This window comes from Nannospalax galili, unplaced genomic scaffold (assembly GCF_000622305.1).
Source record: "Nannospalax galili isolate Female #2095 unplaced genomic scaffold, S.galili_v1.0 scaffold487, whole genome shotgun sequence".
NCBI classification, from domain to species: domain Eukaryota; kingdom Metazoa; phylum Chordata; class Mammalia; order Rodentia; family Spalacidae; genus Nannospalax; species Nannospalax galili.
Window position 1 is genome coordinate 1,433,515 of NW_008357047.1, and position 27,341 is coordinate 1,460,855.

Here is a 27,341-nt window from a genome sequence, read left to right on the forward strand (position 1 = left end):
ATTGCTCATAAAACACAGGCAAGAATTAACAAATGGGACCTCATTAAACTAAAAAGCTTCTGTACATCAAAGGAGACAACCAAGGAAGCAAACAGAAAACCCACAGAATGGGAGAAAATCTTCACCAGCGACACATCTGACAGAGGTTTAACATCCAGAACATATAACAAACTCAAAAAACAGACACTCAAGACAAGAAGCAACCCAGTTAAAAGATGGGCTAAGCAGATGAACAGAGAGTTCTCAAAAGAAAAAGTAAAGATGGCTATGAAACGTCTTAAAAGATGTTCAACATCACTAATAATCAGGGAAATGCAAGTTAAAACCACTTTAAGATTTCACGTTACCCCTGTCAGACTGGCTAAGATCAAGAAAACAAATGATACCAAATGTTGGAGAGGATGTGGGGAAAAGAAAACAAATTTTATGAGCCTACTGTTGTGCTAGAAAACTTCCTATACACAATCTATTATTAACCATTATTGACTCGTTGCTTATAAAGTTTGGGTATTTTGTAACCATTTGATCCTTTCAATAGTCTCATCAAGAAAAGTCTTGACGTTATGGGTAAATATTTCTGAAATCATAAAATAACCACTAAAGTTGGAAGATAATTCCAGGTGTTTCTGACTACAAAATCTTCCTAGAAATTAGAAAGGATTGATTCACAATTTTGAAATAAAGTTCCAGGGCTGGAGAGATGGCCCAGCAATTAAGAGCACTGGCTGCTCTTGCAGAGGACCCAGGTTCAATCCCCAGCATTCACATGGTGGCTAACAACTACCCATAACTCCAGTTCTGACCTCTGTGGACATTGTACAATATGGGTGCAATTACACACATGCAGGCAATACACTCACATAAAATAAAAGTAATAACTATTAAAAAAATTAAGTTCCACTGAAAGAAGATTGTAAAAATGTGCCTTGTTATTCTCAGAGGAGAAAGGTTACAATCATATTCTAAGCTTTTTCAGGTGAATGAATTTTATGGTGCCCTTGTTCAGTTTCAAAGAAGCTCACCTTCAGAAAAAGATCACACCAAATTAAATTGATCGTGTTTCCTAATGTTTATTCAATCATTTTTATTTATTAGGAACACAAATCTTACTAAAATTAAGCAGTTAATATTAAAACTTTGATGTAAATAAAATGAATACGGTCCCAAATATAGATATTGCCCCAAGGTTTTTACTTTGACATATGCAACTGAACTGAAAAAGTATGACTGAGATTTTATTTGATAACATAAATATAATATAAAATACATTTCCCTTTCCCCCAAATAATATTAGTAATATCTCACACAGTTTCAAAAGATAAATATGTGTTCCTCAAGTAAAAGTTTCTTGAATGATTCAAAATAGAATATGAAGATGAGTACAAAATTTGATCTATGAGTTCATTCTTGAACATATAGCTGCTCCCTATTTTTTAAAATACTTTTTTGTCATGGAGTATGAAATCAGAAATTATTAAAACTTCAGTTGCTACTAATTTTGCACTGCTTCCAGCAGTATTGTCCCTATGAACATCAAAAAAGAGACTCCAGGGAACTAGACAAGTGTAAGCATATTCTTAATATTTAACTAAGGATCTTTTAAAAATGGAAATAAGTTTATATTAGTGATGCTTCTTTTTTTCTTTTTGGTTTAATGGGCCACATTTTAAAAAATTTATTGAGCTTTGTACATTTCATACAAGAGTTCTTAATTAAATTTAGGCCCCCCTCCAATCCATTTCCTCCCCAACTGCCCCACATGTATTCTCCCATACATGTTAAGTCCTATCCAGTTAAACATTTGTACCCAAATGTCCTGCGGTACAAATTCAATCAGTGGAGTCTAGTCAGCCTGTCTAGAGATCTTAAGTAAGGCCCACTCTCCCTCACCCAGTAGTAATCAGTCTCCAACAGTTCCCAGACTAGGGTTGGCCCAGTACCCATTTCCCCTACTCCATTCTGGGCCCTTGTCTGTTTAAGATAGCAGGAGTCCTGTGCTTGATGCCACCATTGCTGAAAATTCACATGTGCAAGCTTCCAGTGACATGAAAGCCTCTGCTTCCTTATGGTCATGAACCAACTTTAGCTCTTACAATGTTTCCACCTCCTGTTTCAGTAGTCCCTGAGGTTTAATACAGGAGTCCCATTCAGGGACACACACGCTGCAGTCTCTTACTCTTTAAAACATGGCCGGTCATGGTGTTCTGTGTGCATCACATTCTGTTGTATAAGGAAGCTTCAACTGGTGAGAGTTGAGGGATGCACAAGTACTCTCTCTACCCCCTGTTCCACTGTGTTCCATGAGCCTTAGTTGTAGAGGTTCAACTGTAGATGTGCCACGTAGTACTAGGCATCTCTCGGACATGTATTCTGTGTCTGACCAGTTGTGACATTCTGCAGTAACCTCCATCTGTTGCAAAAAGGAGCTTCTTTGATGAGTGGTGTATGGTATGCTTGTCTTTAAATATAAGGATCTATATTTAGCATATGGTAAGAAATTTCATTTGTCTAGAGATATGACAGAGATAGGGTTTTCTCTAGGATCTATGGCCTCTCCTGCCATGTGTATTTGGCTGAGTTTACAGCGCCGCCCATGAGTTCCCTCCGATTGAGAGGGCTTTAAGTTCAGTTAGATTGCTGTTGGTTACCCCACCGCACCCCAGATAACAGTGCTACTATTGCACCAATAGAGGTAGTTTGCTATGCCAGTTCCTATAGTTATCAGGCTTTAGGGCTGGATTGTATCATTGATTGATTTTCTCCCTTAGCAGTTTGCATAGTATCCTCTAGAACTATGAGAGCTAGACTTCGGGTAGAAGGCTTCCAGGTGAATTCCTTAATGGTGTTTTTTTAGAAAATAGAGCTGAGAATTATAAATATAGCCATGCTTGATTCTCAACTATTTTATTTTTTGACAGTTTTACACCTGAGCTCTGTATTCATATCACTCCTGTCTCACCCTAATCCCCTGCCAACCAACTCCTCCCATGTTCCCCCTACTGTCTGTCAACTCCATGACCTCTTCCTTGATTATGTTACACACACACACACACACACACACACACACACCACACACGCGCGCACACACACACACACACACACACACACACACAATGTACCAAGTCCATTTATTAATGCTTATGTGCACATGTGTTTAGGACTGATCACTTCAAATTTGAACAAATTGATTCTCCCTCTCTCCACAACTATTAATTGCCATGTCTCTTCATTTAGAGGTGCAAACTACTGAAACTTCCCTGTCCTCATTGACATGTCAACTGGTGTTGTCATTATGCAGATCTGGCTCAGGCAACCATATTGCCGAGATTTTTTTTTTTTGTCATATCTGGAAAACACTATCTTGCACCTCCTTAGGCTCTTACGATCTTTCCACCTCCTCTTCTTCAATTTCCCCCTCAGCTTTAGGTTTAAGGGTCACATTGTTGATGTATAAATTGGGGCTAGACATCCCACAGCCGCTTATTCTCTGTATTTAGACCAGTTGTGGAACTTTGTCTCTATCTGTTGCAAAAAAGAAACTTCTTTGATGAGTGGTGGGACCTACGTTGATCTGCGAATATAAGGACAAGTATTTAGAGTATAGTAAAAAGTTACATTGGTTTAGGGAAGTGGAAGTAATATCTCCTCTAAGTGTCTATGACCTCTCAAGCCATGTGGCCATGGTAGAGTACCAGACATTGATTCCTTCATATTGAATGGGCCCTAAGTCCAATTAGACAGCTGTTGGTTACCCCCAAATCAAAAGTACCACTATTGCAGCAGTAGGGATATTTCACTGGGTCAGATGGCAGTTCATAGACTTTATGGCTAGGTAGGATAATTTATTATTTTTTTATTTTTCACTTAGCAACTTGCATGACACCCTCCAATACGATGAAAACTAGTCTTCAGGGAAGAAGCTTCCAGGTCAGTTCTAGCTCACATTATCAAATACCATGGGTAAATTGTATGATGTCTTTAGCAATAGGGAGTTACCTTCAAGTATTGAGGGGCAACCAAAGACTATGACAATAATCTATATTGTTTGGGGAGTCTGTTGGACTACCCTGACCAACAACTCAAAGGAAAGCTTCCCTTGCCAGGCACCGGGATTTATATTAGATGGCCTCTAGTTATATAGACTCTCTGTCATATCTCTCTCTTTCATACTTCATATGTTCTTTGTAGAGACAAGGTCTCCCTATAATCCCAACTGGCCTGGAACTTGCTATGTAGACCTGGCTGGCCTTGATCTCACAGATCTATCTGCCTCTGTCTCCAGAGTGTTGGGATTATAGGTGCATGCCACCATGCCCAGTCCTATATTTGTATTTTTAACTAGGCTTACAGAATATTATATTTCCCAGTGTCTTTTTGAGATATTGTTAGTGCTATTAATCTCTCCTTGTATTCTCTCACCCAGTCTTACCCTCCCTCCCCATACCAGTTACATCTGCCCCCCCCATTTTCCCATTCACCCCTTGGGTAGTCCTTGTTTCTCACCTACTTCCCTCCTCCGAAACATGGTCTCATTCTACGTTCATGGCTGCTGTAGTTATTTGAGGTTATATACTCACATCTAATGTTTCAGAGAAAGGATCCAAAACTAAGAAAGAATATGCAGTGCGTGTTTTTCTGAGTCTGGGTTAGCTCACTCAGTATGTTTTCCAGTTCCACTCATTTATCTGAAAATTTCTTGATTTCACTTTTTGTTACAGCTGGTTAGAACACCATTGTATATATGTATCACGTTTTCATTCTCCATTCATAAGTGGAAGGACATTTTGGTTATTATCATTTCCTAGCTCTTATGAAAGAGTGGTGGTAAACATGGCTGAGCAAGTGTCTCTGTAGTAGGACAATGAGTCCTTTGGGTATATCCCAAAGAGTGGTATTTCTAGGTCCAATGGAAGATTTGCTTTTAGCTTTTCAAGATTTCTCCACACTGATTTTCATGGTGTCTGCAGCAGTTCACAATCCACCAGCCTTGAATGAAGGTTCCCCTTTCCCGTGTCCTTGCCAGCATTTGTTGTAGGTTGTTTACTTGATCTTAGCCATTCTGACTGCCGTAAGATGGAATCTTAAAATGGGTTTAATTGCATTTTCCTAATTGTTCAGGATGTTGAACACTCTTTTAAAAGATTTTTTTTTCTTAGCCATTTTTATTTGTTCTTCTGAGGCCTCTCTGTTCTGATCCATAGTCCATTTTCTTTTACATGAGTCATTTGATTTTTGTTGGTGTTTGTTTTCTGAGTTCTTTGTATATTCTGGAAATTGATCCTCTACTGGCTGTGTAGTTGGCAAAGATTCTTTCCCACCCTGTGGCCTTCCTCTTCACTTGTTGTACAGAAGCTTTTTCAGTTTCATGAGGTCGCACTTGTGAATTGATCTTAATTCTTGATCAAATGGAATTGAATTTTGAAAGTCCTTTCCTGCGCATACTATATCTTGCCTGTATTTTCTTCTGACAGTTTCATTGTTTCAACTTTCATATTGAAGTTCTTGATCCTATTAGAGGTGAGGCAATGTTTGTGCAGGATGATAGGTATGTTCTTGCTCAGTTCTTCCACATGTGGACCTACCGTGTTCCCAGCACCATTTGTTGAAGATGTCTTCTGCTCAGTGTGTATTTTTCGCATCTTTGTCAAGAATGAAATGGTTGTAACAACAGGTACTCATGTTCAGTCTTCTGCTCTGTTCCAGTGATCTACATGACTGTGTCTGTGCTGTTATTATGCTGATTGATATGTAGACAGATGATAGATAGATAGATAGATAGATAGACAGATGATAGACAGACAGATAGATAGATAGATAGATAGATAGAAAGACAGACAGATAGATAGATAGATAGATAGACAGATAGATGATAGACAGACAGACAGATAGATAGATAGATAGATAGAAAGACAGACAGATAGATAGATGATAGATAGATAGATAGATGACAGATAGATAGATGGTAGATAGATAGATGATAGATAGATAGATAGATAGATGATAGGAGATAGATGATAGATAGATGATAGATAGATAATGATAGATAGATAGATAGAAAATTGGGCTTAACTGCAACTTTGGGCTTATACGACAAAAGAAAAATTTCTGAGGCTGGAGAGTTCATCTAGTTTGTTTTGAGACACGGCCTTGCTCTGCATCCCAGGCTGACCTCAAATTCATGGTATTTCTCCTGCCTCAACCTCCCCAAAGCTGGGATTACACACATGCACCATTAAGTCTGGTTTGAGAAGTCAACAAACTAGACAACAGTGAAGCAAAATCCCAGAAACCAACCTAGCCTGTCTGGCTCTTACATCTCATTTGCATAACACACCCTCCCCAGGCTGCTCCAGCTTCAGTTCTCTAAACATCAGCTTGTAAAGCCTGCAATGGTTTTCTACCTTATTTGAAGGGTCTTTAAAGACTTCCTTGTGAAGGTTGTTTTCAGCAGCAGGTGGAAATGGAAGTAGAGAGACAGGACTTTACTATGTAATTTTCCTAGATTTGCCTGGACATGTAGAGTTGCTTTGGCTATCTCATTCTTTTCTGGTTTCATATGAATTCTCAATTTTTTTCTATTTCTACGAAAAATAGGGTTTTGATTGGAATCCCATTGCATCTGTAAATTACTTTTGTTTGGATGGTCATTTTCAGAATATTAATTCTATGAATCCATGAATATGGGAAGTCTTTCCATCTTCTAGTATCTTCCTCAATTTCTTTCTTCATAGATATAAAGTTTTCATTGTAGAAATTTTTCACATCTTTGGTTAGATTTATTCCTAGATATGTTTTATGCATATTGTGATGAAAGTGTTTACATGATCTCTTTCTCAGTATTTTTGTTGCTGGTATATAAAATGGCTACTGATTTTTGTAAGTTGAATTTATATCCTGCCCCTTTGTTGAAAATGTTCATCATTTCAAGAAGATTTCTAGTGAGATTTTTCAAATCTCTTATATATGATAACACATCATTCGCAAGTAGGGATAATTTGACTTATTTTACAATTAGTATTTCTTCAATTTTCTTCTCTTATCTCATTGCTTTAGCTAGAGCTTCAAACATGATACTGAAAAGGAGTGGGGATAGTGTCTCATTTCTGATTTTAATAGGAATGCTTCAAATCTTTCTCCATTTAGAATGATGTTGGGTGTGGGTTTGTTGTATATAGTCTTTACTATTTTGAGGTGTGTTCCCTCCAGCTCTATTCTCTCTAGGACTTTTATCATGAAGGAATGTTGAATTTTTTTCCAAGGTCATTTCTGCATCTATTGAGATGACCATGTGATTTCTATCTTCATGGCCCTGTATATGATTAAATACATTTACTGATTTATTTATGTTGAATCATTTTTGCATCTCCAAGATACAGCCAGCCTGAAAGTGGTACATAATCTTTTTGTAAATGCCTCTATGGTTTGTTTTTGCAAGTGTTTTATTGGGAATTTTTGCATCTATGTTCATCAGAGATACTGACTGCACTTTGCTCTTTTTGTGTGTACGTGTGTCTCTACCTGGTTTGGGCATTAGACTAATGCTGGCCTTATAGAAGGAGTTTAGAAGTGGTCCCTCTGTTTCTATCTTTTTGAATAATTTAAGCCAATTTAATATTGGTTGAAGTTCTTTGAAGGTTTGGTAGAATTAATCTGTGAAATCATCTGGACTTGGGGTTTTTTAGTTGGAAAACTTTTAATTACTGTTTCAATCCCCGATTTCTTATGGATCTGTTTAAGTTATTGATCACTCCTAGGTTTACCACTGATGGTTTGGTTGATCTAAAAATTCATTCATTTTCAGTTTTCTAACTAAATGGATTATGTTTTTAAAGTAGTCCCTTATGTTCTGTATTTCTTTATTGTCTGTTGTAATGTTTCCGTGTTCTGTACTGATTCTGTTAATTTGGGTCTCTTTTTTTTTTTCTTTTCGTTAATTCAGCTAAATAAGATCTATTGATCTTATTTAGTTTTTCAAAGAACTAGCTCTTAAAATTGTCAATTCCTTATTTTATTTTATTTTTTATGTGTATTGGTGTATTGCCTCCATGTATGTAAGTGCACCCACGTCATGCAATGCCCACAGAGGTCAGAAGAAGGCATCAGATCCCCTGGAACTGGAGCTACTTATGGAAGGTTGTTAGCTGCCATGTGGTTGCTGAGACTCTAACCCAGGTTCTCTGCAAGTGCATCCAGTGTTCTTAACGGCTGAGCCATCTTTCCAACCCCAGTGTTGATTCTTTATATTGTTTTCTTTATTTCTATTTTTTTGAATTTCTGCTCTGATTTTTCTTATTTCTTCCCCTATACTGTGTTTTGGTTTGGTTTGTTTTTATTTTTCCAGATTTTTAAATTATAGCATGAAGTCATTTATTTGTGCTCTTTTTGATTTTCTGATGTGGGCACTTAGAGCAGTAAATTTCCCTCTTAGGACTGCTTTTAATATCTCAGAGGTGCAGTTGTATTGTGTTTTCATTTTCACTGAATTCCAACAATTTTTAAAAGTTTCTTTCCAGAATTCTTTGATTTAGGCATCATTCAGTGGTGCATTGTTTAATCAAATAAGTTTGTGTAATTACTAGAGAGTCTTCTGCTATAGATTTTAAGCTTTATTGTTTGTGTCAGGATACACGGACTTAATTCAGCTTTTCTGTATTTATTGAGATTTGTGTTGTATCTCAATATATGATCTATTTTTATAAGCTATCATAGACTCCTGAGTAGAATGTGTACTCTTTGGCATTTGGATGAAATATTTTGTTACTGCCCATTGGATATACAATGTCATTTAATTCCTATGTTTCTCTGTTTATTTTTTGTCCAGCTAACTTGCCTAATGGAGAAAATGGGGTATTGAAATCACTTACTAAGACTGAGTTGGGGTTAGTCTGTGTCTTGAAGTCCAGTAGTATGTTTTTTATTAAATTAGGTGGGCCAAAGTTTGCTGCATGTATGGTTATGATTGTACTGTGTTCTTGGTTAATTGCTCTGTTGTTCACAATGAAGAGATCTTCTGTATATGTTCTGATTGACTTTAGTTTGAATCCATTTTGTCAGATATTAGGACAGCAATGCCTGCTTGTTTCTTGGTCACACTTGCATGGAATTCTATTTCTAGCCTTATGGTTGTGCCTGTCCTTTAAGGCAAAGCAACTTCACGTACATAACAAAGAGATGGAATTATTTGGTTTTGTTTTGAGTCTGTCTCCCTGTAGTCTCAGCAGTCCTGGAACTTTTTATGTAGACCAGACTGAACTAGATCTCACAGAGATCCACTGCCTCTGCCTTCCAAGTACCAGAACTAAAGACATCCATGACACCCAGCTTTGTATTTTCTTTCTTTCTTTCTTTCTTTCTTTCTTTCTTTCTCTTTCTTCCCTTCTTTCTTTCCTTCCTTCCTTCCTTCCTTCTTTCTTTCTTTTTGTTTGTTTCTTAATCCATTCAACTAACTGCTATCTCTTTATTGGGGAGTTGAAACCGTTAATGTGTTGTTATTATTGAATTGTTTCTTAATCCATTCAACTAAACGCTATCTCTTTATTGGGGAGTTGAAACCGTTAATGTGTTGTTATTATTGAAATGTGTTTGTTGATTATCATCTTTTTTTTTTTCTGTTTGTGTTCTTTGTCCATTTGTGTTTCAGTAATTACAGTTGTTTGTTTTTCTTTCTGTAGCTTTGGCTATGTCTGTTCCTCTCCCTGCCCATAATGATGCTGCCTATACGCTCTCTGTGGCTGGTTTAGTGGCCCCCAGTTCTCTCTGCCTGTTTATGTCATGGAGCTTTTTTTTTTTCTCCACCTATGTCAGATAGTTTTTCTGGGTTGGCATCTGTGGCCTTTTAGAACATGGAGAATGTTGCTCCAGGTTTCTCTAGCTTTTCGAGTTTCCATTGAGAAGTCAGTTTTTATTTTGTATGTGACTTGTAGTTTTTTTGTATTTTTTTTTCTTGCAGCTTTCAATACCCTCTCCTTGTTGATATATTTAACATTTTAACTAAAATATGTGACTTGGTGTTACTTTTCTTTTCCTGTCTGTTGTTCTAAGTGCTTTTTGTATCTGTATGGGTATGTCTTTCTCTAACTCAGGGATGTTTTCTCCTAGAATACTGTTGAAGTGTAATGGTGTATGTCATTGACCCCGGGATTCTTCTCCTCTTCTGTGCTTCTAATTCATAGGATTTTTTTTTTCATGCTGTCCCAATGTTCCTGCACATTACTTTCCTGTTTTTTATTTTTCTTTTAACTTTCTTATTCTTTGAGTGGTCCAGTTCCTCTGCTTTATCTTCAAGTCCTGATAGTCTGTTTCCTACTTGATCATTCTACTGGCAGGACATTCTGCGGATTTTTCTAACTGGCTCATTAAGATGTTCAATTCCATAGTCATTTCAGCTTGAGTTTTCTTCAGTATTTCTATCTCTTTATTGAATTCACCCTCAAAATCCTGCATTATCTTTGTCATTTGTTCAGTCTTATATTTGTATTTTTTTTATTCCAATTAGGTAATAATGAACTAAGTGTACAAATGTGACTCCAGGCTGGGTCTGCCTGAGTTGGTGCACAGACTACCTGTCTCAGCTCTGCGTGAAAACATGGGTGTGGCAGCAGTTGTGGTAAAGTTTCAGGAGTACTCACCAGACTGGGTTGATGTATAAGCTGTACAAACCCAGCGAGTCCTGAGAGTAAGGCCCTGAACTCTTATCTGCAGGTTTCTGTCTTCAAAATTTTGCATACAAGGCATTGACTAACGTCTTCCTTATACTGTGAAATACAGAAGTTACATAAAGGATATATTTACAGTAATGATTGCATTGTTAAGAAAACAAGAATTTATTTTAAATATACAAAAAATTCAAGAAGACATACCTGCACATACAAAAATCTGGATATATGACCCTGAATATGTCTCACCATCTACTACTAAGAGATATTTCAAGACAACTTGTACTGCAAACCTGTTGTTTTTTAAGGCCATGGATATTTAATGGCTATTGCTGCCATCAATTTACACCAAATCTCCTGGACCCCGTGCTTCTGTCAGCTCTTCAAGGCAGGCTTCCTAAATTTATCTACCACCATGTGTCCAAGTAATACTTTTGTTTGTCTCAAAATGATAATTTCCTCACCTGTTCATAGGAAATATGAAAGTTAGCACAATTAATTACTTTGATTTTGCTTCCTACATTCCTTAAATTTTTACTTCAAAGCTTTAAAAACTTTTTTTTTCAGTGCTGGGGATCAAACAAAGGAACTCGTATATAATACATCTTTAATTTTCATTTTGTGTTTTTCTCAGACTAATGGTCCATTCATTGAGACCTTATGTGGCCGTTTTCTTAATCATTTTTGTTTTAACATTAAAATTTTCCAGAGACAGCATAGTGTCCGAGGTAGATTAATTACTGATTTTTTTGTGTTTACATTTTTTTACTCAACGCCCAGGGTTCCATTAAGCCATTTGAGTTATAGTTTGGGGTCATTTTTATTAATGTTTACGGTATAGTTAAGGAATGCATAACTAATTAGTGACACAGCAAGTGTCCTGATACCTAAGGAAGAGCAACCTTCCTCCTAAGAGAGTCATCTCAGTTCTTGTGGGTTACCTTTCCTCCAGCTAGAAACAGACCTTTTTTTCTATACTCCTCACCCATTCCCAGGAGTGAAAAAGTCCTTTTGGTATTCCTTTGCATACTCCCACTCTTCCCTTGAGTCCCATGTCTTCCCACCTTTTGAAGATAACCGTTTGGACTGGGGTGGGATGGAATCTCAGTGTTTTTGTTTTATTTTGTTTTGCTTTGCTTTGTTTTTTTTGTGCTCTGCATTTCTCTAATGGTTAAAATTGTTGAACATGTTTTCATGTATTTATTAGCCACTTTATGCTAATTATTTGAATACTGTCTGTTCAGTTCATTTGCCCACTATCAATTAGATTATTTGCTCTTTTGCTCTTTGATTTTTTAGGTCTTTATATATTGTGGATATTAATCTCCAACTGGATGAACAGCTGATAAAGATTTTCCCACATCCTGTTGCCTCTCTCCTTGCTGTAGTCACTGTTCCCTTTTCAGTGTAGAGGCATTTTAGCATGATTCAATCCTATTTTCAATGCTTGTGGTTATGTCCTGGGTAATGGCCGGGCTGCTCAGAAAGTCATTGCCTTTTCCCTAAGTTTTCCTAATTTCAATGTTTAAGGTCTTTATGAAGAACTTATGATAATTTCTGTTCAAAAACCAATTTGGGTTCCTCAAACTTCTGCTCAAATACCATCTCTCCGTGAGTTTTCTCTGCCCACGTGGTTCTATTGTATCTCCTCTGGTGATATTCTCCTCACCACTGAATAGACTGTGCAGAGCTTACTCATGGTCATGGCCAGGTTCCAAGATTTAGTGCCTGTTATTTACACGGTGATGAATGAAGGATGAAGAAGTGAACAAACAGCATCCCTTTAGCTTCCTCTAATTCCTCTTTTATGTATCATTCATAAAAAAAGACCCTATTAGTCATGGGTAATTATTTTGAATATATAATCATTTGTCTTCAAGGCACTTGATGAAACTCTAATGCTTAATTGTTATTATTTATGATTTACTATCTTGTATGTTTAGGTAGTAAAATAATAATTTTCCTGACTTTACCTTTATATCTCTACTGTCATGTCTGTTTATATAACTCAGTAATTGAGATCATTTTGTAATCAACCAAACCTAGGTTCATATTCTTAGTTTAATTCTCAAGTTCTGCTTATCACTCTGATTTGGAGTAATTTTCACTCTGAAGTAGTTGCAAATAAGCTCTACACAGTGATTTAGTCTGTGCATGTAGATTCTGAGATGTGAGATAGTCTGTGAAGGCATGTGAGCTAAGAAGCAAAAGAACTCTGACAATCAGCCCCTGTTGATTCTTTACCAGACACTGAGAGGAGAAAACTTTCTGATAAAGAAGTAACTTCCCAGCTCAAGTGATACTTCTTTCTGCCTCAGGTGTACAGGCATTGCCCAATGTGGGTGGGGAGTTGGGCAGCCTAAGTCAATAGAGAGAATTGGTGTTTGTGGGTGAAGGCCCCAGATTCCTGCCTCCTGGTGTTGCTCAGGAATGTTTTCCCAGTATTCCTTAGAGCATTGTCACAGAGACGGTTCAGTTCATTGCTCTTTGTTAATTGCATTATGTGCTCTTTTGTGTTTAATGGATTGTAATGATAGCATATCTAATGCAATACCTGTCACTGGTTTTTGTCTTTGATTTTTTTTTTTTGTGTGTGTGTGTGTGTGTGTGTGGTTTTGTCCATGTGCGCACATGTAGTGTGGGTGTACTCGTCCATGTGGGCATGTGTGAAGGCCAGATGTTGACATCAGGTTATCACCCTCAATTGCTTCTCCTCTTTATCTTCTGAGACAAGGTCCTGCATTGAACCTGAACCTCACTATTTCTGGCTACAGTTGCTGGCTAGTGGGATCCCCAAGACCCACTTATTTTTAGCCCCTAGCTCTAGGGTCACAGCATCAGGCCAACCATGCCTGATGGGGGTTCTGGGGAAACAAACTTGGGTCCTTATGCTTGTGCAACAATCCATGCTTAGGCCGTGATCCATCTCCATAGCCCCTGTGTTGCACTTTTGTTTTTACCTTAGGGTTCCTATATCATTTAGCCAGTGACTTCAAGGATTACCCTCCAGATACAAGTAAACTTTCTGTGTAGGGGAGATGGCTCAGTGAGTAAAGTGCTTGACATGACAAGATGAAGATCTGAGTTCAAATCCCCGGAACCCAAATCAAAGCCATTGTGTAACTGAAATCCCTGTGCCCCTACTGCAAGATGGAAGACCAAGGCAAGAGAATCCCTGGAAGCTCTTGGGCAGCTAGCCTGGCATATGTAGTGGTGAACAACAAAAGAAGAGAGATCCTCCCTCAAACAAGGTAGAGGGTGATGACCCTCTATACATACCTCTGACCTTCACACATAAACACAATGTGACACACACTTACGTACACATGCATCATACACACATCCCTCACACACATAAACACATCACATACATATATACACACTCTCTCAAACACAAATTTTTTTTAAAAGAATCTTCATAAATCCTTAGATTTGAGTTGTTTGGGGGAGATAACGCAAACTAAGTCAACAATTGAAAATATAAAACCATGGCTAATAGATTTTGAATAGTTGTTTGTACCATGTAGCACAAGAGCCAAAAGTTAAAAGTGGCCATTTTGAGGAATCGTAAGATCTTGTCAGTGGCTGAGATGAGAAGGGAGTAAAGTTGTAAACAGCAGGTTCAAGTTAAAAAACTAATTTTCACTATGTTGGTATTACCAGACTGAAGACACCACAGTGAAATTTTGTGAAGGGAGTATCTAGATACGATCATTCAAGGGTACTGGAACCAAGACATCTGTAAAGAAGTTAGTGACCTACTCTCTAGACTGGAAGATTTCAGCAGTGACTGCAGAGAAATACATAGATTTAACAGCCATTCAGGAGATAGATCCTGGCTAAGGTGGCCTTCCTGTTGTATCAGGGTGGAGACAGTGGTGGTAAGTAGGTAAACTGGTTGTTTCAGCAGGAAGCATTTCAATCTCGGGTGTTATTCTTGAGACTGATGAATAAAAACTCTTCCTCTGATACTTATTTGAGTCTCAAGAATTGTTTAGCATATGTTTTACATATCTATGTATATATGTATGCATATATATGTTAATCTAATTTAAAACAGATGTAAATACTTGAAGTGGCTGAGAAAATACAGATCCCATCCTTCAAGTTCATTCTTGGTAACAATTGCTAGAGTTTGTTAGTGACATATATAGTGAGTGCTTGAAAGTGCAACTTCACCAATGGGCAAGGAAAGCCATCAGGGTGATGGGACATGGTCTATTACAGCAAGAACCACCATGGATTTATTTCTGATAAGCAACTTTGCTACTGTTATTTTTTCTTCTTAGTGTTATTGATAACCATTCATTCCTGTTAGTGATGAAATGAAAGTGATGAAAACCTTTTATGAAGATTGGCTTTCATGAATAAGGGAGGAAAAAATAATTGAAAATCACTCTAAATTCTGAATGATTAGCTTCATGCCAAATAATTCATTAGAAATCTTTGATTGGTATGAAAAGGCAATCATTTGCAAAATTGGAAAGAGCTAAATTCCGTTAGACATATTTCCCTACTTTTTAGTTTGTGTATTGAGATGAACATCACGTAGAAATAGTGAGATTTAACATAGTAGCTTTTTACTGTAGGAAGTCTATATGTGCTATTGTGCTTTAACCCGGCTAACTATCTTTCCTTTGATTTTTTTAATATTTCAGGTGATTGTCTTTGCTATGACCCTGTTTCTTGTTTCTTGTCTAATAATACAATAGCTACTACTTATCATTGAAACATGAAAAAGGGTATTTTATTCTGTTGTGTTTTCCTAGTTTTTGCATGTCTTATTTTTACTGAATTTTTGTGCATTTCATACGATGCATCTTACCCATATTAAATTCCCTCCCTATCTGCACCCGTCTATAATCCCCGCTGCATTTTTATGCATTTTTTCATAAAAGTTAAAGCCTGTCAATCAAGTTTGTGTTTGCAAATATTCCTCAGTGTGAGTCCATCCACTGGAGCCTGGTCAACCTTTCTAGCACCACTCCCTTAAAGAAGACCAATTCTCCCTCTTGCAGAAGTGATCAGTTGCCAGTAGCTACTCTGCTAAGGTTGGGGCCTCCAGCCCATTTCTCCAGCTCTGTGCTGGGTGTTTGTTTGGTTTGCATTTGCATGGTCTTGTGCATGCTGTCACCATTGCTGTATAGTCATATGAGCATGTTTCCAGCCTGGAAAGCTCTTTTTCCTTATGGCCATCCACCACTCCTGGCTCTTAAAGTCTTTCTGCCCCCTCTTCCACAATGGTTCCCGAGTCCTGGGTGGCAGAAATTGAATATAGGAGTCCGATTCAAGGATATGCACTCTATAGTCTCTTATTCTCTACATTTTGGGTAGTTGTGGCTTTCTGTGTTAATAATCATCTATTGCCTGAGGAAGTTTCACTGGCAAGGATTGAGAGATGCATTAATATTCTCTCTGCCCACTGTTCTGCTATGTTTCCTGAGCCTTAGGTGTAGAAGTTCAATTGTCACTTAGGACTGGGCATCTCAAGACACTGATTCTCTGCATTTGACCATTGTAGAACTCTGTAATAGTGTCCACCTGTTACAAAAAGAAGTTTCTTGATGCCTGGTGAAAGGTATACCTGTCTGTAAATATAAGGATACATATTCAGCATAGAGTGAGAAATTATATTTGTCTAGGAATGTGACACTTGTAGGCTTTTCTCTAGGATGCATGACCTCTCCAGCCACATGTATTTGGTTATGTTTACAGTACACACGAGTTCCTTCTCACTGAGTGTGCCTTAAGTCCAATTAGATAGCTATTACACCAATAGAGATAGTCTGCTGTGCCCACCACTGTTGTGATTATTAGGATTTACAGCTGGGTTGGACGTTGATTGGTATTCTCCCTTTGCAGCTTGGATAGTATCTTCTGATAGTATGGTAGCTAGTCTTCAGAGAGGAGGCCTCCAGGTCATTTCTAGCTCAATTGCCCTAAGTCCTGTGTCTGAAGTGTGGTCTGTATTCAGCAATAGGGTCTTACCTTCAAATTCTGGGAGATAGTCAAGGGCTGTGGCAATAACCTGTGTTATTTTGGGAGTTTCTTGGACTATCCTGACCAACAAGTAGAAGAAAGGTGTCTCTTGTTTGGCAATGTGTTTCTTGCTATATAGCCTACAGAAATACACATACACACATGTATTTTCACAGCCTTTTGAACTAATTTTGTATCACATATACATATGTATATATATACATATATATAATGTGTATTTTCATAGGCTTTTGAACCAATCGTGTACCTTATGTTTAAATGAATGCACATATACGACCAGTTATATATTAAGAATCAATATTCCATGTACAAAAGTAGGGCAAGATTTTGAACTTTCTACCTAAATCTCTCCAATTTTCCTTTAAACAAAATAAAAGTCGCTCTCCAGTAACTGCTATCACGCATCCTACAACCCTGTGCTTTAAAGAAATGAGCCCAGCTTGTTAAATCTGGAGAGCACACTGCAGCAAAGACTCACAGCAGCGTCTTCAGCTCTGTGTCTGTAGTTCACAACTTCGCCTTCCATCCTTCTGCTTTTCGTTATATGATGAACAGAAAACAAAGTGAATGCGTGACAGTGTCAAGTAAAATTTTTAATTTTAGTTCACTGAACCTTGTCATATACCATGTTCTTCTACTTCAAACGAGTTGGTCATGTGACAAAGCACACCCAAATAAATTACTCATCAAGATGCCAGACCTGTTGGGTATACAGCTAATGAGCCATGATGGTGGTAGAGAAAAATGTCTTGATTTGGAATTTAAATTTCCATATAGTCTTTGCAAATTAGGCTGAAATAGCCCCATATACTTGAGATATTTACTTGCCAGGAAGATATTCTTTAGTACCATCCAGCATTTAGCTTTCAAAGTCAACGATGACATCCACAACGTAAGGAGAAGCTTCATTTAATTTTAATTGAAAGGCTCTTCACTTTGCATTTTCTGTTCTGCACAATATTGATTTTTCTTTTCTGATGTTGTTCCTTACAGAGAGTGAATCTGTCATTCGATTTTCCATTTTATGGTCATTTCCTCCGTGAAATCACTGTGGCAACTGGGGGTAAGTTGTTTTCTACCCGTTCATCTAAAGAATTGTGGTTCCGCTATAGTTATTACTTTAAATTCTTCCATATTTCAAGAAGGATAACATTTATTGGTAAAAACCATTGTCTTCCGGCACAAGTCAGCAAGAAAAATTAAAACCTCATAAAGAATGGAACTATTGGGAAAAGTTTTCAGAAGGAAGAGTGTATTTCTCATAATTTTCAGGTTAGGTTTTCCTCTACATCTTTCTAAGATCTATTTCACTTTCTGGTAATATTGGGAAGACTATACAATAAACAAGTTAGAGTATTAGTAGAGTTAGAGTGAAATGGTGCACAGTTAGCTGTTGGTATACTTTGTAGTTTCTTTTACAGTATATGGTTGATATCTAGGGATATACACACATACAATAACATACGCATTAGCTTAGACGATTTTTTTTTCTTTTCTTTTAATGTCTCCCACGTTATCTGAGAAATTTGAATATCTTAAACACTGGTATCCCACTTGACTTAAATTTTTTTACTTTTCTCTATAAAAGTGCAAGTTTGGTTTAGAGAGTGGCAAAATCCTGGTGGGGCAAGGAGCATTTTTCACAGTGTATCTCACAAGTTTGAAATATGTTAATCCTGATGTGCTGCTGAAAGAGTTAATCTGATGCTACCTACTATCCTTGTCTGCCTACAAGGAAAAGGCAGAAAAATTAATGAGCAGGAAACAAAGAGTAAACAGAACAGTAAAGACAAATATGAGTGAGGTTACAAATACCGTAACCTCATAGACTGGACCAAGCTCATGAAGATGAATCTAGACATTGTGTAACTCTGTACAGGACAAAAGTACCTCAGTTAGTACATGTTCTCAGAAGAACATTGTGGCAGTTGGTGAAAGAGGCTTTGGTGATTCTCATGCCTCAAAGCAAGGGGAGGAATTGGTGCTGCAATTACAGCATCAAACAGAAGAGTATTGTTAGAGAATACCAAAGCCAGCTATGGATCAACTAACTTTTTGTGTGTGAAAAAGTACTATAGTAAAATAAAATTTCCACTCTGCCACTTGAATTTACTCTGTATATACTGGTAGAGAGCCAGGCTTTTAATTAATGTTATTGAAAATTTGAATGAAAAGTGGAAAGGTAGAAGCAGACAGACCCATTAAGCTCTGAGTCGTATCATGTCATCTCTCATTAAAGGATGATAGGACCTTGGTGACTTTATAATACAGGCATTAAGCGTGATTTCTGACATGGAGATTACCAGGGTTCCACTGCATGTTACAAAGTGAATTCTTAATCACATTTAAAATCTGCACATGCCATTATAAAATATGGACTCTTTCACAATTTATATTTCTCCAGGTATTTTAACTTAGAAACTCATACTAGTGATTAGGCTCATATGAATTGAGATTTCTCTTAGTGGGGTGCATGGCAACCAACCTTAGAAAACAGCTGTGTCATCTATACTGTTTCAAAGTACCATTTTCCTCCGAAAGTTCTCAGTATACAAGACCTGGTGATTCTGTGATGCCTCTCTTTTTCATAATAGCGTTAATTCAAAGACACTCTTTTAGGGCCTGGAGGGCCTTCTTGCAGAAGACCCAGGTTTGATTCCCAGCACCCGCATGGCAGCTGACAACCTCCTCTAGCTCCAGTTCCTGGGAATCTGAGGCCCTTTTCTGGCCCCTGCAGGCATTGCATGTACATGGTGTGCTAAAATACAGGCAGACAAAGCATTCATACACATAAAAATATGAACAAGACATTTTTTCTACTTAAATTATAATAATCCAGAACTTGAATATATAAATCTCTGCACCTTGCTTAAGAGGCATCAACAAGATGATTTAGACACTGACCTGACTTTCTCCATATTGGAAGCAGACTGTCATGGCAATTTTCTAGCTAGGTCACTTGCTTGCTCTTTCATTGCACATGAACTCAGCACATGTTGACCCGGCCCTTATAAAAGGAACGGCACAGCAAGTTTCCATGTGCACTGTGAGAAGTATCAGCTCTGGTTCCTGACCAAGCTTACTATCTAATCTAAGGCAAAAAGGTATGCTATGAATAAACAGTCATAGGTGACTAACCAGAGAGCTAAAGGAGTAGGAGCTGGTTGGAAGAGACAGTCTTTATTGAGCCAAGAAAGATTACAGGATTATGGAAGAGGCGACATTTGGAACTGCCTAAGGGAAGGTTGGATTTTAGTAGGAAAAGAAGTTTCAAAGGTAGAGGGGGAATGTTTACTTGGGGCAAGGGGATGCTGACGTAAGTGACAATCCTACGCCAGTATAAAATGTATTTGGAAGGCTATCACGTAAGTCAGTCTATCTTAAATGGAATGTTGGAATTAGGAGTTCAACCATGATGGAAATAGCAAAGTGGGGTACTTTGAATATTAGTAACTTAAGTGAGACCCTGAAAGTGTTGGGCTTCTTTGAGTAGTTCTGACTTGTTCTGACAGTGGAAAGTAGAGGAGGAGGGTGGGGTGAAGGTAGGGAACCAGATAGCAAAGCTTTCTCTCTTTTAAGAATTTTAAATTACATTGTGTTTATTCATTTGGGTGTGTGCTGGGAGCAAGCACACTTACCACAGCATGCATGCAGAGGCCAGAGGATTTCTTGCCAGAGTGGGTTTTCTCTCTTCCCACGTGAGTCCCAGAGATCGAACTCAGGTCATCAGACTTGGCAACAAATGTGTTTGCCCACTGAGCCATCTCACCAGCCCACGATAGCAGTTTTCAATCCTTTTTGATAGGTCTAGTTCCTGAGCTAGGACAGGTAGAGTGGAAAGGGAAGAGGCCGGTGCATTGACCTGCCGTTTGAATTGTTTAATCATTGTGGCTGGGAGAACTTCCAGTCAAAAGTTTCGTGCGGAAACCGTGAAAAAAGCTAAGAAGTGCTAAGACGTCTAAACCACAGTTTTAGGCCATCTGCATGTTACAAATCAAAAGATTTGACAAATATTCAGTGGTCTGAATAGTCTTAAATAGGCTACTCACTATCGTAAACTTGAGAAAAGAAAGGAATTGTTAGCCAATTTAAAATTTTAATTTATGGCCATTCCTAATAGGTGACAGTCTGAGACTTTGAAGTAGGAACATTGGTGTCTATTCCATTGACTCTTAGTTCTCTTTGACTGTGAATTCTGTTTGAACCTGTTTCTATATCCAATGTGGGAGAAACCAAGTGGTATATTTTCATGGTGAATGTAAGCTGCACACATAAATAAAATGCGTGCCTACCTGCACTTAACTTCTTCATACCTCATGGATTTGCCTTTTTCCCACGTCTTCTTCAAGCCTCCTTCTCTCTCCTCCTCTCTGTCTCTCACTCACACACACTTCCACACACCTTCCACACACCCACATACACACAGTTTTATTTAAGGCTGAGATCTGAGATTAACTTCATGATAGTTCTCTGTTTTATTATTAAACAGCACAATTAAAATTTTTAAAGAAGACAATTCATGGTGGTAAAACTTTACGTATATATATATCATTATGAATAAACTTAGTTTCTAGTTAAAAATGTAAGATAAAACTAAATATCAGGCATTATTACTGCAAAAATGAAATTTTTACTTATTAAGCATTTTTATATCCAAAACCTTCCATCATCCATACAAAATGAATTTGAAATACAATCTTATTTTCTGGTTCACTGATAGCAGAATCTGAAAGCATTTATTCATCTTCCTATTTTAAAACCATTTCAGAATGAAAAGATTTCAGACATCACAAAACTAGTCCCATGCTAAGTTCAGAGTGTTTCCATTACTGCTGCCACTAAGTTGTGTTCCCGCCCCTCCTAGCTCATTTTCCCCCGTATGAATGCCTTCATTAGTTATTAGGCTGATAGTGTGATATTTGAAATGCTGCAGTTAAGTTTCAAAAGTTTGTGTTAATTTCTGTGGCCATCACCAGTAATGCTGTTTTCACCAGTCCCTTACTGGAATATCACGTGACTGTGAAGAGCTAGCGAGAGATGAGTGATAGGGTACAGAAGTGTCACTAGGATACAAAACCCAACTACTTGGGCAGATGGCAATGCAGCATCAAAATAACGTATGGAATTGTAAGCAGTTGCACATGACATTAATAGTCAAAGATGAATTAAACGTGTAAAGCTAACATGTAGTATCTGCTACCTACCTTGATTGTTGGAAGGATTTCCCTGTCTGATTTCTATTCAAATTTCTCATTTCTAATTTGAAAACTGTTTAAAAATTTACATCTATTTTCCTTTGATTGCCATCTGGTAACTATTAAACATAAAATATTTCTGTAATGTGAGGCTGGAGAGATGGCTCAGTGGTTAAGAGCACTGACTGCTCTTGCAGAAGACCCAGGTTCCATTCCCAGCACCCACATTGCAACCAACAAGCATCTGTAACTCCAGTTCCAGGGAATTCAGTGCCCTCTTCTGGCATCCATGGGCATTGCATGATATGGGTGCACCTACCTATGTGTAGGCATCACATTCATACACATAAAATAAAAATAATAAATAAAATATCCAAAAAAAGATTTTCTGTAATATAATGAATATTAATATCGGAAAAATAATATGTGGATATTTAAAACTCTTAGAAGCAAATGTGGAACATCAATCCCTCTTCTTCCTTTGTTTGTAATATTATAAGCACTCCTCCCAATAAAAGAAAAACTGTTACTCTTTGAATTATGGTACATTAAATTCAAATAAGAAATATTCTTTCTATCTGACCAATAATCAGTTTTTTAACAAACACGATCATGTATACTGTCTTGATTGGATTTTCAGGAAGTGTATTACTAGAACATTCTATCTTGTTTGGATTTTCAGGAAGTATATTACTAGAATATTCTTCTGATTTCTTTCTTCTGGCTTTTAATAGTAATATTCTAATTATAGTTCCAAATATTTCATAGTTTTTCAAGAGACTTGATTAGTAACAGAAATAAAAGTCTTTCAGGGTAGGAAAAGTGTTATTTATTATACTCAATGATTGGTTTACAAATAATAACCCATCTTGCTTCAAATATATAACCCCAAAACATAAAATGTAATGCCCCTATTAACTTTCTGAACCTAGTGAAGATGTCAGCACACTTGTTTTGTCTTTTCAAATAATTATTAACTGAGATCATTAGTGCCCAGAGATCTGTGTGCTCGAGGGGAAGGTGGTAAAGCAGCAGGTATTGAATACTAACCCATTCCATTCTGGGTCACCAATTACTAATAAGCTCAAGTTTCAAGGATGTCTAGACAGAAAGACAAATTGTATGCTGTCTGATCTGCTATATCCAAACGATTCTCTGAGAGATACCTGCAAATATCCAAAAGCTCATTTCGGCAGTCGCCTGGGGGCCATTTACTCTTCCCCCACAAACTATGTGGAGCGAGCAGCTGAGTCAGCAGATTCACCAGCATCACTACATTTCTCTTCCCCGTGGCTTTATGAATTGCATATTCCCAAGCATCTCTGTTTCTATTCTGCCCGAACACACATGTTATCTCATTAACTGTAGCTTCCTGGCAGTGGGAAGGGCAGTTGTGAAGTTTGGAAAAGTAAAATGCCAGGAGGAGGCCACCCACGAGCTAGAGCTAAGCCAACAGAATTATTAAGCAAGAAAATGTCAAAGGCAGGCGTATAGGTATAGGTAGAATGAAAGATAATTATACATGAAGAAAACCAAAAGCAACAGTGGCTCATGGTGGACAATCATGAATGGGAGACAGGAAGGAGAGATCAGCTGAGATGAGTGCTTGGATAAAAAGCTGAGTCCTTCTACTCATCTTCTCCAGCATCCTCAGAAGAGACTGTCTGTCTCCAGAGCTTAGAAAGATACTCAGGATCTTTCATCTCCAGCAAACACCCTCTTTGTCCTGTGATTTGGGCCTTAGCAGAAACACTGGCATTGAAATTTTCCTGCGTTCTCTCTTTCTTTCACAGCAGCAATAATTCAGACAAGCAATGCTATTACACAGGTGCCTAAATACATCGCCAGATGCAAAGAGTGAAGATAACTCTGACTAGTAAAGCGACAACATATGGCACATGACCTTGTCAAGTGCAGGAAAATCAAGAACTCTTCAGCAGTGCAAGACCCACAGATTCTGGCCAGTGTCATAGTGAATTCAAAACAATCTGTTCAACTACCACCAAAGCCAGGAGTAAAACTTCGTTTTCTTAAATAAGCACTCTGGCATCTTGGTTAAGATATACCTTTACCCAGAATGTTTAATTTCATAGGCCAAGATCTAGTGTAGTTGTTCAGTAAATGACCCGATCCTACTAATTTTCATTTCCTTATAAGTAAAAGAATACAATAAATTCACCTCGTTATGAGGACTTTTGTGAAGATTTAATATGTTACTCCAAGACATTTCATGGAAAATACATTAGTAGTACATATTATTATATATATATATAAATTTTCCCTTTTATTCCTTTTCCAAAATGCTTTTGTGTATAAAACTGTGATTACTTCAGAAATTAGTTTGTCTATTGTCTTCTTAAATGGCATTATTTAGTTTTCCCTCTACAAAGCATGCGAGGGAACTCAAGGATTTAACTCATCATCCTTAGCTTTTTAAAGATTGACTTAAATAAGCCTATCTACTCTTGAGTGAGAAAAATAATGGCATGTGGGTTGCTTGGGACGTGCCCTCTCTGCGTGCCCCTCCAAGTACAGTTCCAAGTCGCCACCAGAAACTACCTATGAAGATGTTTCCTGATGCTAGGATTAGGTCTAGAAAAATTTAAAATTTGGCAATTCTGTAGCCCATGGCAGTGAATCTTGAAATGTTTCATTGTGATGTCTTAGTCACCAATATGTAACAGAAATTGTTATCAGCAGTAGGCCACATATGTCACTATGCATCTCTTCACTGTGACCTTCTTTTCCCAGACAAAATGTACACCTGTGGTAAACATTCTATAAGGTTGATTGATAGTGGAGGCTATATTTACTCTGAGCTGTCTTTGACCCTCTAAATAGACATTTATTGCCCACATCTGTGTGTGACCTAACATCTCGTGGCTATTAGGTAAATCCTTTTGGAGTATATGAATAAACCCCTAGCTCCCATCAACCCAAAAGTAAGAATCTCATGAGATAAAAATCTTAGACTTGTAGCAGAAATTTGCTTACTTTTCTGTAAACTACCTACCTAATATTCCCACCAATGTATTTGAAAAGTGCCTTGATTTATATCTTTCTTTGTTTTATTGTTATATAGACTTTATGAAACATTGCCGTGTATTTAGGATAAAGTAAGTTTGTGTTCCAGGGCCATGCTCACTAATAGCTGACTCCAGAACAAACTGTTTCTTGTTTCTTTTGAAGGGAGAACTATGTAGGTTTTTTTGCTATAAATTTCTATTTAACTAAGTACCTTATGTTTTCTTAAGTAGCTATGAAAATTTATAATAAACCAATTGGAAAGCATTTTTTCCCATCAATTTGCCTTCATCAGAAAACTTCCATTTCAACAATTTTACCAGTTTAGCAGAAAATTCTTCCCTAAGAAAATTCAAAGTATGACAAGTACTTTCTGTTCAGGTCAGCAGTTACAGAGTCATCTAAGACAAAACTAGACATGGGCATGCCTGTACCTCAGAAACACACGGGCTGCCTTTATTAGACCTGAGCTCCATTTAATTCTTAGCAATCTGACTCAAAAATGTATGGGCGACTGAATCCTCAATACGAGTTGTCAGTCATACTATGTGTGAAGCTTGTCCTTTGTATTAGGAAAGGGATTTCCGTGCCATTATTCCAAAGCTTTCTTTACTTCCAGCATCTTTTTCCAACATCAGAGAAAACTAGTAAGTATAAAGGTAAAATAGGTCAACATTGCATACTTAAGTCTCCGTAGTCCTAGAGCTCAGACATAGTATTAAAAAAGTATTAAGCCTAAGTGCTCCGTTGGCTAATTCTAATGGATCCTGGAGTTGGGCTTCCATTACTTTGCTGCTCTGCCTAGCCTGAGGGCTATGGAAAGTGTTTCTGTCAAACTATTGGAGTTGTTGAAATGAAAGGTTTCTCCTGAAGGCAAAACTGATGGACGAAATGGCTTGTAATTGTTGCCCTGAGTGTATTATGTCAGAAACCGAGACAAATACATTGTGTCTTTCCACAATACCAGAACTTATTAAATAAAAATAAGTTCAAAAAAGTGAAGTGGCTTCCCTGACAGCAATTTGTCAGATACTTCTGCTGCCTTTGGTAGCGCTGGCTGAGGCCTGCATATGTTCCTTAATGCCAATCTTAAATGTTAACTAGCAGACTACACACTATACATCACTCAGTAAATATCTCTCTCTATATAAAGCCTAAGAGAGCAGGTTACAGGATGACCACCAAGGATTAAGAGGCTCCTGTGGAGTGTCCAAAGTTTCAGAAGTCCTGAGACGCAGGGAAGCTGGTAGAAACCCATAGCCTATGTCCAGATAACTGACCACAAAGCCCTGGAGAGGCTGCTGTGGGTGCTCGCTGTGGAGGCAGGTCACGGGGTCAGAGCTTGCATAGAGTTAAGTCCAGCTGCAGGAGTGAAAGGCCAGGACCTAAGTTGGATGCCAGGTCCCACCATGGGAGCACGAGGGTGGGCAAGCTAAGCCTTCTACCTGGCACTCTCTTGTATTCTCCAGAGGTCAGATGCAGGTTGGTGGGGCTGTCACCACTGCAGTTCTAGGTGCCCTGAGGTGTATGTGTTGCAGGGAAGAGAGTTACACCCATTTCTCTGTATAATGTGTCCAATAAGTTTTTTATGCATGGTTCTCCTGATAGAATTTTAGCATGCCCATGGACCCTCACAGTCCCTACTCACGCAAGTGAATGTATAGGTTGGCACCCTTTCTATTCTTAGGAATACATCATTTGTCAGTCTGTCCTGTGTCAGTGGTCTCAACAGATGGTACTGTTTATTCACACTTCCACTCCAGTACACTGTCCATATGTCTACCCAGGTGTACCACCATCTTCCAGCCTCTTTAGAATAGAATTCAAGCTGCTTGTAGAATGGGGCCTCTTGGGGCAAGGCACAGACTGAAGAACCAGTGTTTCACACAGTATGGAGACTCTCAGGGAAAGGCACAGACTGATCTCAGCTGGTAAATTATCAATTTCTGCGATTACTTACAGAAATTAACATCCTCGGTTAATGGAAAATCGACAGAATATGAAGCACTTTGGTTTAGCAAAACAATATTGTGAAAACGATGCAGTGAAAATTCTTTTTTATTTCTGAGGGAAAAATTCAGATTATTTTTTAATCAAAATTTGAATAATGTATATTAAACTAAAATCAGAGAAGAAAATAGCTAGAATTCTAGGAAAGGCTTCTCTTGGGGGTAGAAATGTTGCAGAAGAATAGGAATTGAATATTAAATATTTAAATATGATCAATGTACATTGCCATATTGGAATCTTTAAAAAACTTTTATTCGATTTTTGTGTATTTCATACATAAAATCATCTTTATACCTCTTTCCCCTTTGGCATTCTCCCATAGCCCCACCACTGGAGTTTATACATTCTGTCATTTTTATTAAAGCCTATTTTGAAGTTAGTGTCTCGAGGTATCCCTCAGTGCAAGTTCATCCACTGGGATTTAGTCAGCCTCTCTAAAGTCTCTCTCTTCAAGAAG

At 37.8% G+C, this 27,341-nt stretch overlaps 1 protein-coding gene across 1 annotated transcript in view; it reads left to right on the plus strand.

The window, feature by feature from the left end:
* Plxdc2 (plexin domain containing 2) overlaps positions 1 to 27,341 on the plus strand; it is a 468,383-nt gene that overhangs the window by 228,641 nt on the left and 212,401 nt on the right. The window contains exon 4 of the mRNA XM_008855025.3: positions 17,649 to 17,718. Coding sequence (XP_008853247.1) covers positions 17,649 to 17,718 — 70 coding nt within the window. The remainder of the gene's footprint in view (positions 1 to 17,648; positions 17,719 to 27,341) is intronic.